Source organism: Lepisosteus platostomus, chromosome 6, assembly GCF_059453375.1.
Source record: "Lepisosteus platostomus isolate fLepPlt1 chromosome 6, fLepPlt1.hap1, whole genome shotgun sequence".
In the NCBI taxonomy this organism is placed as follows: Eukaryota; Metazoa; Chordata; class Actinopteri; order Semionotiformes; family Lepisosteidae; genus Lepisosteus; species Lepisosteus platostomus.
The window spans coordinates 66593303-66607052 of NC_142616.1; the positions used below are offsets into that span (position 1 = coordinate 66593303).

At 59.3% G+C, this 13750-nt stretch overlaps 1 protein-coding gene across 2 annotated transcripts; it reads left to right on the forward strand.

The window, feature by feature from the left end:
• Window positions 1-260: 260 nt before the first annotated feature.
• On the forward strand, window positions 261-12303 carry ifrd2 (interferon-related developmental regulator 2). 2 transcript variants are annotated; one of them, XM_088637052.1, is made up of 13 exons: window positions 261-780; window positions 2408-2470; window positions 5950-6066; window positions 6436-6520; window positions 6753-6877; window positions 7351-7508; window positions 7756-7809; window positions 8341-8519; window positions 9067-9175; window positions 9830-9964; window positions 10330-10458; window positions 10594-10686; window positions 11091-12303. In XM_088637052.1, the coding sequence occupies exons 1-13, from the start codon at window positions 738-740 to the stop codon at window positions 11169-11171; spliced, it is 1371 nt and encodes a 456-aa protein (XP_088493178.1). In that variant the 5' UTR covers window positions 261-737; the 3' UTR covers window positions 11172-12303. The 2 variants fall into 2 exon arrangements, with proteins under 2 accessions (XP_088493178.1, XP_088493179.1); XM_088637053.1 differs by lacking the exon at window positions 2408-2470.
• The last annotated feature ends 1447 nt before the right edge of the window (window positions 12304-13750 follow it).

A 13750-nucleotide genomic window follows, 5' to 3' on the forward strand; every position in this document is an offset into this window, starting at 1 on the left:
ACAGCACAGCACGCAGGAAAAATACACAACAGGGAGGTATATTCCACCGTGGAAATGCCCCGTGAAGTTTCTCTCCACCTCCCCCCTCCACGCTTGTGGACTAAAACGGGGACCATGTACAGGAGTTTCGTTGCGTGTGACTGAAAGACTACAGTTCCCGGGTCGCACTCCTTCCTCTCTCCTGCGTGGGTGGTGGGAGTTGTAGTTTTTCTAGCCCCCCTCCCAACTTGCCAGTTCTTCGCGACTACACTTCCCAGGAGCCCCCGCCGGCCGCGGCGCTCTGTGAAGCGAGCGAGCCGGGGTGTGTGGAGTCGCTACCGGGGGGAAGATGGTGGATCTTGGAGCAGCGGCGTGCACGATACTCCGTCCGAAACGCTCCGAAAAATACTTGCCCTCGCAACCAGGGATCCGGTATAGACTGCCCGGGGACAATCACAGATAATAGAGCCGAGAAACCGGCGGGAGAAGAAAGCACGTCTTACCCCTGTGTGTTTTTTTTGGGGGGGAGTTGAAACGTGTGGATCGGGATCCCAGACGGGAAGGGGAGAGCTGTGTCTGATCGAGGCGGCAGCAGCAGCAGCCAGGCGGTCGGCGTGGTATTTTTTTTTGAGGGGTGGGGTTGGAAAAGGGTTTGAATTGCCCCCTGAGCTGCGAGTCGCGCCTCTCCAGCACAGCCCAGCCCAGCCCAGCCCGGAGGCCGGGTTGGAGTTCAGGCAAGCCGAGAGCCGCCGGGCGACATGCCGAGGAACAAGCGAGGGAAGCGTTCGGCGGTGAGCCGGGGTAAGTTGGGGGGGGGGGGAGAGTCCGGCGGCGGCGGGGAGCTGGGGGTCCGTACGAGGCGTGCAGAGGTCGTGGTCTCCCGCACGACAGCCGACCCCCCGGGGGTGAAGCGTGCGGGTGGCGTGTTGTATCGCTGCTGGCTGGTCTGCGGCGGGCGTCGCCTGCAGGTAGTGGCTGAGCAGCTCCTTGTGGAGCTACCGGGCAGCATGTGCGGGTCGCAAAAGGGATTTACCCCAGCAGGGCGGGGGGGTAGGGTTGTCGGGGTCGTAAGGAGGCGATGGTGGACTTTTGAAATGCTTGAGGACTTTAAGACGCAGCGCCAAGGCAAGCTGGCCGGGAGACCCAGCTGCCGGGGGTGGGGGGGTCACCGCGTGGCGACCGTGTCGCTGCGGTCCGAGGGCGCGTGCGGGCGTGCGAGCCGGCCGGATCCGGGAGCCGCGAGGTGCCGGGGTGCGTGACGTCACGGGTCCAGGAGGGCGCAAGGTCACGTCACGTTTCCAGTTGACGGTTTTCGGGCTGCGGTCAGCTGCGTGTGAGATGTCCACTCCTGTCTTCGCTAAAGTAGCCTCCTGAAACCAACCGAGTGAGCCTTAGTGTCTTAAAGCCCAAGTTGGGGCAGGATTTCGTTCCGCCTTCTTGTTTGGGATCGGACGTGGGGGGAAGTGATGTATGTTATATGTTCGTGATGCAACACTTGTGCGAGGTTTGATGTTAGTTCAGTGCTCTGCTCCTGTAATGCGTATCACAGGCGTAGTAGTTCAGGTGGGGAGCTGCGTCAGCCTGCGTAGGCTGCAAAGGGACAAGTAAAGGTTTATTCCCTGCCGAGTCCTCGCATCCGAAGAAGGCTTCGCGGCCGAAACGTTGTGTTTTCTTTCTCCCTTTTTTTTCCAGCATGGAATAGACCTTGCTCATAGGCGTAGTGCCGTACTAACAGGGAGACTCACTGAAACGAGTGTGCGAAAAAATCTGGAAGATCGGAAGTCGTCGCGCACCGTTTGTAACTTTTCCAGGCTTGTGTTTGTTGTTGTAAGGGGTGCTTTAAAAGGGTTGGTGGTGTGGGGGAGTGGCTTGGGTAACCCGCCCCCTCTGCCGTGCCCCGCCCCCTCTGCCGTGCCCCGCCCCCTCTGCCGTGCCCCGCCCCCTCCGCCGCGGCCCCGCCCCTCACGTGGCCGCGCAGTGTTGTGACAGCTGCGGGCCGGGATGTCCCGTCCGTCATGGAACAGCTGTGCGTGCTATTGCTAAAGGGTAGCCGCCTCCCTTTGCCACACAAACGCAGCTTCCTGCCTACGCGTTGCGCCGTTTCAGCAGGGGCGGTCTCGCCGCGGTCATCCGAGTTTCCCGTTTAAACTTGAGGATATGGATTCAGTTTGATCCGAAAAGCAGGATCCTTTGAAAACGCCCCTTCCCTCACCCCCGCCCCCCCCCTCGTCCTGTATCTCCTCAGTTGTTCTGGTGAGCCCCAGGCAGAGACGACCATAAGGTCTTTGAAGTGGACAGTGGGTCACGTTTCAGCCTAGAGCGATGAACGAACGGCTTGTATGATGCCAATATAAATGCCCCCCACCCCCCCCCCCTCGAACCCCTGTTAACGGTGTTTTCCTTCCCGGTGTCTCTGCCGCGGCCGCAGGCTCTCTGAGGCAGGAGCTCCTCCAGCTACAGCTGTCCGCCAAGGCCGAGCTGCCCTGCAAAGGTAACTGTGGACCTTCCTCTTCCTCTCCTCCTCCTCCTCCTTGTCCCACCTGCATGGCTCCTGCTGCCGCTGGCCCGATCCCATTCCCGATCCCGTTCTCCTCTCATCCCCGCGCTGTCCCTGTCCCTATCCCCATCCCCATCCACAGGCACAGCCCTCCATCCCATCCTGCCTGCTGGCTGGCTGCCCTCATCCTCCTGTGCTCCTGCTCATGTGCCGGTGTGGCCCCCCCGCAGCACTTTCGTTTTAGAGCTCTTCCTCATTTCGTGGTGACTGCCCCCCGCCCCCCCACTGTGGTTTTGCCCAGAAAGTCCCGATCACCTGCTTGACCTCGCAGCTGGTCATCGCTGCCCCCCTGGGGGCGGCGGCGGTGATGGCGGTGCCCTGGGACTGGGTCTCGCTCGTGTGGTTTTTCTTGAAACGTCCACGACAGCCCGCTGGGAGTCTTGAAGCCGGAGCCGGGTGTTTCGGTCAGGAGCACTGCCCTGTGCCCTTGGTGTGTGTGTCCCCTGAGCTGTCAGGAGCACTGCCCTGTGCCCTTGGTGTGTGTGTCCTGTGAGCTGTCAGGAGGACTGCCCTGTGCCCTTGGTGTGTGTGTCCCCTGAGCTGTCAGGAGCACTGCCCTGTGCCCTTGGTGTGTGTGTCCTGTGAGCTGTCAGGAGGACTGCCCTGTGCCCTTGGTGTGTGTGTCCTGTGAGCTGTCAGGAGCACTGCCCTGTGCCCTTGGTGTGTGTGTCCCCTGAGCTGTCAGGAGCACTGCCCTGTGCCCTTGGTGTGTGTGTCCCCTGAGCTGTCAGGAGGACTGCCCTGTGCCCTTGGTGTGTGTGTCCCCTGAGCTGTCAGGAGGACTGCCCTGTGCCCTTGGTGTGTGTGTCCTCTGAGCTGTCAGGAGCACTGCCCTGTGCCCTTGGTGTGTGTGTCCCCTGAGCTGTCAGGAGCACTGCCCTGTGCCCTTGGTGTGTGTGTCCCCTGAGCTGTCAGGAGCACTGCCCTGTGCCCTTGGTGTGTGTGTCCCCTGAGCTGTCAGGAGCACTGCCCTGTGCCCTTGGTGTGTGTGTCCCCTGAGCTGTCAGGAGGACTGCCCTGTGCCCTTGGTGTGTGTGTCCCCTGAGCTGTCAGGAGCACTGCCCTGTGCCCTTGGTGTGTGTGTCCTCTGAGCTGTCAGGAGCACTGCCCTGTGCCCTTGGTGTGTGTGTCCCCTGAGCTGTCAGGAGCACTGCCCTGTGCCCTTGGTGTGTGTGTCCTCTGAGCTGTCAGGAGCTCTGCCCTGTGCCCTTGGTGTGTGTGTCCTGTGAGCTGTCAGGAGCACTGCCCTGTGCCCTTGGTGTGTGTGTCCCCTGAGCTGTCAGGAGCACTGCCCTGTGCCCTTGGTGTGTGTGTCCTCTGAGCTGTCAGGAGCTCTGCCCTGTGCCCTTGGTGTGTGTGTCCCCTGAGCTGTCAGGAGCTCTGCCCTGTGCCCTTGGTGTGTGTGTCCTCTGAGCTGTCAGGAGCTCTGCCCTGTGCCCTTGGTGTGTGTGTCCTCTGAGCTGTCAGGAGCACTGCCCTGTGCCCTTGGTGTGTGTGTCCCCTGAGCTGTCAGGAGCACTGCCCTGTGCCCTTGGTGTGTGTGTCCCCTGAGCTGTCAGGAGCACTGCCCTGTGCCCTTGGTGTGTGTGTCCCCTGAGCTGTCAGGAGGACTGCCCTGTGCCCTTGGTGTGTGTGTCCCCTGAGCTGTCAGGAGGACTGCCCTGTGCCCTTGGTGTGTGTGTCCCCTGAGCTGTCGGGAGCACTGCCCTGTTCCGTTGGTGTGTGTGTCCCCTGAGCTGTCGGGAGCACTGCCCTGTGCCCTTGGTGTGTGTGTCCCCTGAGCTGTCAGGAGCACTGCCCTGTGCCCTTGGTGTGTGTGTCCCCTGAGCTGTCAGGAGCTCTGCCCTGTCCCGTTGGTGTGTGTGTCCCCTGAGCTGTCAGGAGGACTGCCCTGTGCCCTTGGTGTGTGTGTCCCCTGAGCTGTCAGGAGGACTGCCCTGTGCCCTTGGTGTGTGTGTCCCCTGAGCTGTCAGGAGCACTGCCCTGTCCCGTTGGTGTGTGTGTCCCCTGAGCTGTCGGGAGCACTGCCCTGTCCCGTTGGTGTGTGTGTCCCCTGAGCTGTCAGGAGCACTGCCCTGTGCCCTTGGTGTGTGTGTCCCCTGAGCTGCCAGGAGGACTGCCCTGTGCCGTTGGTGTGTGAACGAGTACAGGGCCTGGAGCAGAGGCAGACAGCAGCTGGAATTAAGAATCAAGCCGTGCCTAGCCTTGCTTGGTCCAGAAACCTGGTGTTATCTGTTTTGTTGGGTACTTTGTGTGTTTTTGATTAGATAACGTGAGAATGCAGCAGGCTGGCTTGCTCCTCTGGACCTGAACTCTGAACAGCTGTTGCAGGGCTGAAGAGGGAGGAGAGAGAGACGGAGAGGCGGGTCTCACTGGTTCTCTTTCTCCTCTCTCCCGAGCTGAGCCCCTTCCCGGCTTGACTGGGGAGGGGCTGGAGAGCTCAGGTCTGGGGGCTGCGCTGTGCTGGGGTGTCCTGGACAGTTCGGGCCTGCTGCTCTTCTCCCGGCCTCCTGCTGCCCCCTGAGCCCGTGGGCCGGCACCAGGTCTTTCCCCGAATCCCGAATGGATGAGATGCCACGGGATTCTCATGGGAGTGGCGCAGTGCCTACCAAGGAAAGCCAAACCGGGACACACTTCCTGAATCAGCCAGCGGGGAGATGGCAGTACGCTGGGAGCTTTCTGGGCCGGGCCAGGCTGGGCTGGACCAGGAACCCCCCCACCCCGGGTCGTGAGAGGTGGAGGAGCTGCGTGTGTCGGGTGAGAGTTGACCCGGGACGGTCAGGACTGGCTCGGCGCGTGTGGGGAGTGCCTGCGTCTCTGGGAAGTCTGTCCCCAGTTATTAGTAACCAGCGGTGTTGGTTCACGTGGTCCTGTCCCCCCTTCTCCGGGGCCTTTGAGTTCTGCTGAGGCTGGGACGTCTCCGGGGAAAAACCCTCTCTTCCCCGCGGAGGTGTCGGAGAGGACTCCGGCTCTCCGCGCCCGTCTCCCTCTCTCTCTCTCTCTCTCTCCGCGCTCCGAGCGGTACTTCATCCTTCATTTGGCGAAACGTCACAGTCAGGGGGGGTTCAGATCCGGAACGCTCCGGTCCCTCGGTGCTCCTGGGTGTGGGGCCCGGGTGCGAGTCGGGGAACCAGGGAGCCAGCCAGCCCCGTTGCTGTGAGGCTCGGGAGGGAGAGAGGTGCCCTAGGCCTCTCTGGGAATTCGTCTTTCTGGCGAAAGATTAGATACCGGGTTTTTTTTTTTTAACTGAGAGGGCGAGTTCTTTGCAGATTTTGGTTACCTTGGTTCTCCAGCCCCCCCGTTGGCCCTCGATTTAGGCCTTGAGTACTCGCAGGTAGTCACGGACGGCTGGTCGTGATCATCGTGATCATCGTGATCATTGTGATCACTTCCTCCCTCTCTCCCTCCTGCAGGGGCGCGCAACGGCGGGAGGGCGGACTCGGGCGCCAGCGATGACGACGTGGCCAGCGAGGCTCTCAGCCACTGCAGCAGCGCCAGCGAGAGCGCCTCCGTCCTGGAGGAGGGCACGGGTGAGTGGGGGGGTGGGGGGGGCGCCGGGAGACGACCTGCCGCAGGAGACGGGCGCCCGCGCTGCAGTCCGGTCCCGGAGCAGTGGGCCGCGGGCCCTCCGCCTCGCGGTCGCATGACTGCCGGATCTGGCCGCTGCGCTGACCTCGAGTGCAGCTGGGTGTCCTGCTGGGGCCATCGGGCCGAGGCCCGGAGCCCTGACCCTTACCGCCTCGCGCTCCCCTGCCTCCTCAGCTCGGCTCAGGTCTGGAAGTTCGTAACCGGGGGAGACTGTCCGGCCCTACGGGCCTGCATCCTTTCGGAACCGGTGCTGGTGGGTTCTCGCGGGTTTAAAGCTGACTCGAGCGCGCGTGTTTGTGTGTGTGTTGCAGTCAGCGAGCCGGTGGACGAGCAGGCAGCTCAGGAGGAGACCGAAGACAAGCTGAAGCAGTGCATCGACGATCTCATGGACAAGAGGTAGGCGCCCCACCTCCTCGGCCCGGCTGAGCGGACCCTCTCCTCCGCTCGTGCGGAAGGGCGGGCCGCCGGGTGCTCGTCTCCTGCTTGTTCTCTGCGTCGCTCTCTCTCTGCTTCTTCGTCGTGCGCCCCTCCTCCTCCCCCCCCCCCCCCCCCACGGAGCAGAGACACCGGCCCCGTGCCGAGCCGCAGTCCTGAGCCATGCGTTCTCCCCTCTTCCCGTCCCCCGCAGCACGAAGACGCGGCTGGCCGCCCTGGAGAGCCTCCGGCTGGGCTTCTCGACGCGGCTGCTGTACGAGTTCCTGCTGGAGCGCACGCTGACCCTGGCCGACTGCCTGGAGAGGAGCCTGCGCAAGGGTGAGGGGAGGGGGGTCGGGGGTGAGAGGTCGAAGGTTGCTGGGGGGTGGGGGTTGGGGTGAGGGGATGGGGGGTCGGATGTTGAGGCGAGGGGTCGGAGGTCGGAGGTCAGAGGTGAGGGGTCTGAGGTCAGAGGTGAGGGGTCTGAGGTCAGAGGTGAGGGGTCGGAGGTCAGAGGTGAGGGGTCGGAGGTCAGAGGTGAGGGGTCGGAGGTCAGAGGTTGATGTGAGGGGACAGAGGTCAGAGGTTGAGGTGGGAGGTCAGAGGTCGGAGGTTGAGGTGAGGGGTCGGAGGTTGAGGTGAGGGGACGGGGGGCGTCGGAGGTTTGGAAGTGGGTGGGGGTCAGAGGTCGGCGCGAGGGACAGGAACCAAGTGATGGATGATGAGTGATGATGAGCGCGGAGAGGAAGGCACTAGGCAGCAGGAAGTAGCTACACAGGTCTCATACTCTTGCCCTCTGTCGCCCCCCGCAGGGAGTGGCGAAGAGCAGGCCGCGGCGGCCACGGTGTGCGCTCTGCTGTGTGTGCAGCTGGGGGGGGGCTCCAAGGGGGAGGAGGGGTTCGCGACGCTCTGCCCCGCCCTCAGCACCGTCCTCAGCGACGACTGCGCCAGCACGACGGCCAGGCGGAGTGTGAGTACAGCCCCTCCGGAGGAGACCCGTGTCCCTTTGCACCTGTCCGTCCACTCCTCCCTTTCACGTTGCCGGCTGTGTCCTGGCTTGACCGCTTTCAAAATCTGAGCATCGTAACCGGCAATCCTGAGTGGCTTCTGCGTTGAGACCCCGTTGAGACTGCTTTGTGCGTTTGCTGGTGAGGAGGCCGGCTTTCTGTTAACCAGGCTCTCTGTCTCTGTCTCTGTCTCTCCCTCTCCCTGACCAGTGCGCGGTGGCCCTGGGGATGTGTTGCTACGTGTCTGCTGCTGATAACGTGGAGGTAATGACGACCAGCTTGCGTTCTGGAAATCCGGGTGGGAGTCGTGTCTGGGATTAGAAAAGTGGTTTCAAGTTTCTCGACCAGTCAGGACGCTTTCCTCCGAGGACAGGCCCCGACCTGACCTGCTGTGCCTGGCTCATGGCTCTAGTCAGGCTGTGGTGTTGTGGCTTGATGTCAGTTGGAGGCTTGGTACCTCCTCATTTGGTGCTCACTCTCCTGCCGGGGGTCCGTGGAGCTCAGAGAGCGTTATTGGTGGGCGTGTCAGAGTAGCACATGGCCTTATTCTCCCTATGCAGATTCAAGACTTTCTCCTGTGACACGTGACGCGATCTCAAAATTTTTGCCGGGTGTGAAAATATGGATTAAATCTTGAACTTGAGCAAAATGGAGAGAAAAAAAAAAGAGCTAAGAGTGACCCGTTTTGTCGTCCAAAGATATAAAAGCATTTAGAGCAAATGCAAGCCCATATTTCCAGCCGCTTGGAATGGCTCCATGTTGAGTTGTGGGCGTGGTCCTCTGTCTCTCCTCCAGGACCTGTGGAAGTCTTTGGGCCACCTGGAGAGCGTGTTCAGCAGCTCGTACCCGGGTCGCGATGGAGCCCTTCCTTCCCACAAGCCGGGCACCCTGGGGCTCCACTGCGCCGCCCTGCAGGCCTGGGCGCTGCTCGTCACGCTGTGCCCAGCCTCCCGCCTGCATGCCCTCCTGGAGCTGTGAGTAGTGGGGTCTGGGTGCCGCGATCTGACCTTCCTGTCCACCTTCAAGCCAGTCCGCCATGGCCTGTGTGCCCAGGACTCATCGCGAAAGCACAGAGTTGAAATTTCCTTCTGCTGCACAGTATATGAAACGATCGCTTTCTAACCAGAGGCGGCTTCTTCGGTGTGGTCCTGGATATTTGAATCTCTCGCCCTCTCTCCCGCTGGATCGCAATATTTCTGCGGTCGTGTTTCCTCAAGGAGGGGAGGAGCAACCTGAAGGATCCTGATGCTCATTTTTCTCCCGCTGCTTTTCCTCCTCGTCTCTCTACCTTCTGATCACTCTGTCCTAGAAGCATGTTTCCAGGCATCGAAGCGCCTAACTGACGCGTCAGAACGTCTAGTGTGACTCGCCGTCTCTGGGGGAAAGAGATGCGATAGAGGGAGGGCCGCGGCATTTCTTCAAACTAATGTTTTTTGCGACGGTTCAGTAAGATTGTGAAAAGTCCCGCGAGTTTCTCGTACTCCGTTTCTCACCCTGTTTCTCTCTCTGTGTTGCGCGCAGGCACTTGCCCAAACTGCAGGCCTGTTTGGCCAGCAACGACGTCCACTTCCGGATCGTGGCCGGAGAGACCATCGCCTTGCTGTTCGAACTGGGGCGAGAATTCGATGAGGTAAGGGTCAGGTGTGGGTTTTTCTTTCGCAGGGCACCCTTCACGCCAGAGCATCGCAGAGCGCTGTGCGACAGTAAAAACAAAAGGTGTGTGTATGGATAGATAGATACTTTATTGATCCCGTGAGGGAAATTGCAGAAGGTATACACCTTTGAGATAAGATCGGGCTTCCATCGTGATGATATGCAACGTTTCGTTTCTGGAGTTTTTCTACGGATTAAAAGGGGAAATTTGGGAACGGAATCCTAGATGCTGGTGTTTGGGAACAACCAGAAAATCAGTGTTCTCCTGTCTCGGTGAGCAGTGAGGAGCTCCTGTTGCTTGGGACGTTCTGATATGTGAAGGATTTCAGTTGTCGTTTTTTTTTTTGCTCCGTTATAATCGGTTAGAAGTCCAGTCCCTGGTAGGCCCGGCGTGAAGACACGAGCTCTGCAGCGCGCAGCGATGAGATCGGCTTGAGAGAGGCTTGCGTTGTGCGGAGTGAAAGCAAAATAAAACTGGCGATTCAAAATTTGTTCTGCAAAAAAAAAAGTGCTTGAATGATTCCCCCTCCCCCCGAGGGACGGAATCTGTTAAAACAACCCGAGACCGCTCCTCGACTGGAGCCCCGCGGGCGTTCTGGGTGGGTGACGGCCCCTGTGTCCCCGTTGGCAGGACTTCCTGTACGAGGACGCCGCCGCCCTCTGCGGGCAGCTGAAGGACCTGGCGACCGACAGCCACAAGCACCGCGCTAAGAGTGACCGGCGCAAGCAGAGGTCCATCTTCAGGGAGGTGCTGCACTACATCGAGGTGAGCGCGTCGCCGGCCCCTCTCCCTGTCGCGTTCCCCGTCGTTGAGGTCGTCGCTCTGGGCTGCGGCCCCAGAAAGGATGTGAACGCCTTCCTCGCAGAGTGAGGCAGTCTTAACGGGGATGTTCTGAAATTCGGATCTTATGTGACGGCCGTCGAAGAGTGCTTCTTAAGTTGTTTTTTTTTATGTCCGAGATGTATGCATGGTTCGCCTACTTGATACAGCCCACTCACCGTGGGAAAGCGGTGCGATGCGGTTACCATGGAGACTGATGGGGGGGGGCTCCGGGGAGATGCGTGACCATGGCGACGTTACGCTGGGCAGGCTGGTAACCCTGCCTCCCGCTGTCTCTCTCGTCCCCCCAGAGCGAGGATTTCCCGGAGGAGAAGATCCGCTTTGGCGTCGAAAGTCTTTACATCGACTGCTGGATGCGCCGGAGGACCTACGATGCCTTCAAAGAGGTGCTGGGCTCGGGAGTGCGGCACCACCTGCAGGTGAGGAGGCGTACTGCGCGGGGCACGGGGGCGTCTTCAGCTCCCGTGGTGGGACGGCGCGGTGGTGGAGGGGGGAGAGGCGTAGCCGGGGCCCAAGGGCGCTGACCACCCTGTCCTGCTCTCCTGTGTCTGCAGTGGAACCAGCTGCTGAGGGACGTCTTCGAGCTGGGCCCCGCGCTGGTGCTGGACAGCTCCGTCAAGGCCAACAGGATCTCCCGTTTCGAGAAGGTCAGGGTGCCGCCCGCCTGCCCTCTATCCTGCCCTGGGCTCCCGGCCCGGCCCGCTCCGGGCCCGGAACCGGTTCCGAGGCGCGTCCTGATCCCAGCCTGAGGGAGGCGCCCCGTTTCGGTTTCTGTCTAACAGTATATTTACGAGTCTCGAGGCTTCAGGGGGCGGCGCTGTAGCAGCAGTGGGAGGGTCGCGGGTTCGAGTCCCTGCGGCAGCACAGCTCCTTGACCCAGCTGGCTCCTGCTCTCCCGGCACTGTAAACGGCCGAATCCCCACCTGAGTCCCGTCGGCTTTTCCCGGCAGGAGTCCCCATCCGGAGAGGCAGCAGAGATGTTTGTTTGGTTGGTTGTTTTTTTTTTTTAAGGGGGCAGAATAAATTAAAATCGGTGCCATTTGTCTTCCAGCATCTCTTCAACGCGGCTGCCTTCAAGGCCCGGACGAAACAGAGGAACAAGGTTCGAGACAAGCGGGCGGATGTCATGTAGGGGGTGCAGTGTGCTGGGTCAGCGCTAGCCACCTTCCTCCTCCTCCTCCTCACTTGATTGCTGCTGCCAATCCAAGACCTCACATAGACCTTGCAGAAGAAGAGTGTGTGTGTGTGTGTGTGTGTGCGCGCGCGCGTTAGGGATCCTTCTTATTAAAGTTTTATTTAACACCAATTAAAATAAATAATACTGCAAATCAAGGAAGTCAAGGAGGAGAACGGCACGTTCCTACTCGCGTAAGATCTTCAGATACCGCAGACGAAGAGATTTTAGTTTCTAATTTATTGAGCTCGGACGAACAGCAAGTGTTCCTTTTTTTTTTTAGAAAAAAAAATGTTTACACTGACTTTGTAGTTCGGTAGGGAAAGGGGAGCGGGGTTGCAAATGGAAGATTTTTGTAGTTTTTCTATGTCAATTTTGTATGCTGTCTTTTCATAATCCATGCAGAAATTACAGGAAGCGCAGGGGTGTCCGTGCTGCACGAGGCCGGACACTTGCGGGTAGGATCTTTGTCCCCCTTCGAGCAGGGGTGTTCAGCGTTGAGGCCCCTCCAGTCCGCTCCGTGCTGCGTTCCGCGGTTTTTCCGCATCCAGCTCAGGAAGTTGCAGTGAGGGCAATGAATCCAGCCATCAGGGGGCTGGTCCCCTCCCAAGTCCAGCCGCAGACCGGATCCGATTGGCCCGGCTCGAGGTGTCGTGAGCATCTCCAGCCCGGGGCCCATCGGCGTTTCGGATCTGTGCAGATACACTAACCTTTACCGGCGTGTCTTTCATTTGACGCGCCGTTCAAGTTAAAACTAAGGATTTAAAAAAATATATTTTTAAGCATTTTTTATTTCAGAAATGAAATATTCTTGCATCAGGAAAGGGAACAGAGTAATACTTTATTTAGACTGTGAGCTAGAAGCGTGTAGCCTGTTCACAGGGTGATCTGGGTGCTCAGGCACTGCCAGCAGCGCAGCTTGTGCCAGGTCCTGCACACGTGTGAGAACAGCACAAGATTGTCTTGAAAATGATAGTCCTTAACTATTGAATACGGGGTAGCAGTGAAGTGTTACCCAGAGGGTAAAAAAAATGCAAAATTTGCTGATTGTGAGCTGTATAATTCTAGAAAATAAAACTTGGAAAATGCACCGTGGTTTTTGCCTTAAAACAAAACAAGAGAACCGGCTGTGCGGCCGCGGTTCTGCGGCTCGTTGTCGGGCGGTAAGGTTCCCCCTCTTCGCTGCTGGGGCGTCGCGTGCAGGTCCGGCGTCGCCCCCCCCCCCGGTTGCTGGGAGGAGTCTGGACTGTGCAGGCAAAACAAAACCCCCAATAAACTGTCCGAGTGGGGAAATTCCCCAGTGGACTGTTCTCGGGCGCTGTGTGGTGGGGAGCGCGCCGCTGCAGGAGGGGGCCGAGGCCTGGCGCCTGAGGAGAGGGGCCTGTCCGTCTTCTGCTTTGTGAGCCGGTCCTGCAGAGCGGGAGAAATCGGGGAGTTTCCCATCCAGGCACTGGAATCCCACGCCTGCATGCTTTTTCCTTCCACTCGAGCTTCGTTGACCAAACAGCAGGAGACAGTTGTAGCGAAGACCGATGATGTCAACGACGGGACCAGAGCTGGGACCACCAAACTGACTCGCGAGGGCCGGCAGCCACATCGCCCTGCAACTCCAGCCTGGCCGGTACCTGGATGGGAGACCTGGAAAAACTAGGGTTGCCGCTGGAAGTGGTGTTAGTGGGGCCAGCAGGGGGCGCTCACCCTGCAGTCTGTGTGGGTCCTAATGCACCAGTATAGAGACGGGGATACTGTACTGTAAAAAGGCACATAAAACAGAGGTCCTAACTCTCTGTGGTCATTCGAAATCCCAGGGCATCTCTTGAAAAGAGTAGGGGTGTTACCCCAGTGTCCTGGCCAAATTCTCCCCCTGGCCATTTCCAGTCATGGCCTCCTAATAATCCCCCTCTCTGAACTGGCTTCATCACTCTGCTCTCCTCCCCACTGAGAGCTGGTGTGTGGGGAGCGGACTGGAGCATCATCCAGGTGAGGGTACACACTGGTGGGGGTGGAGAGGATCCCCATGACCTGTACAGCGCTGTGAGTGGGGCGTCCAGAAATTCCATATGAGTATAAGGAATTATTATTATATGGAGGAAATGGAACAGTTTGAACTGCAGGTGGGGTGTTCATCAAGCTCTGTGTGTGGGTTCAAGCTGTATGGCCTCATTACTGGGGTTAGCCAACGTGCTGCAGCTGATGTAATGTGTTAGCCCAGGTGAGCTCTGGAGCAGGTCCTGGCCCAAGAGCTGCTCAAAAGGAATTCGGGCAGAGGACATGACGGGGACGAGTTTTCGGCACGGAGACACTCTATCCTGATGCTAGGCTGAGATCGCCTGGGCTGAGCCCCGTCTCTCCTGGATTCATCAGTCTGTCCTTGTTTGTGGAGCTCAGGTCTCTTTCCTATAACACTTAGACACTCCCCCTGATGGTGAGGCAGGCTTTGGGCAGGGGATCCCACTGCAGGAAAGAACTACAGTATCGTGTACATTTCTAGACCCACAATTTAAAACGGTGAAATTGCTTTAGCACAGCCGTTTGCT

Coding starts and splice junctions, on each gene's coding strand:
- ifrd2 (XM_088637052.1), top strand. CDS start 738: ATGCCGAGGAACAAGCGAGGGAAGCGTTCGGCGGTGAGCCGGG. Junction 9,176..9,829: donor TGGGGCGAGAATTCGATGAG/GTAAGGGTCAGG, acceptor CCCCGTTGGCAG/GACTTCCTGTACGAGGACGC. Junction 9,965..10,329: donor AGGTGCTGCACTACATCGAG/GTGAGCGCGTCG, acceptor TCGTCCCCCCAG/AGCGAGGATTTCCCGGAGGA.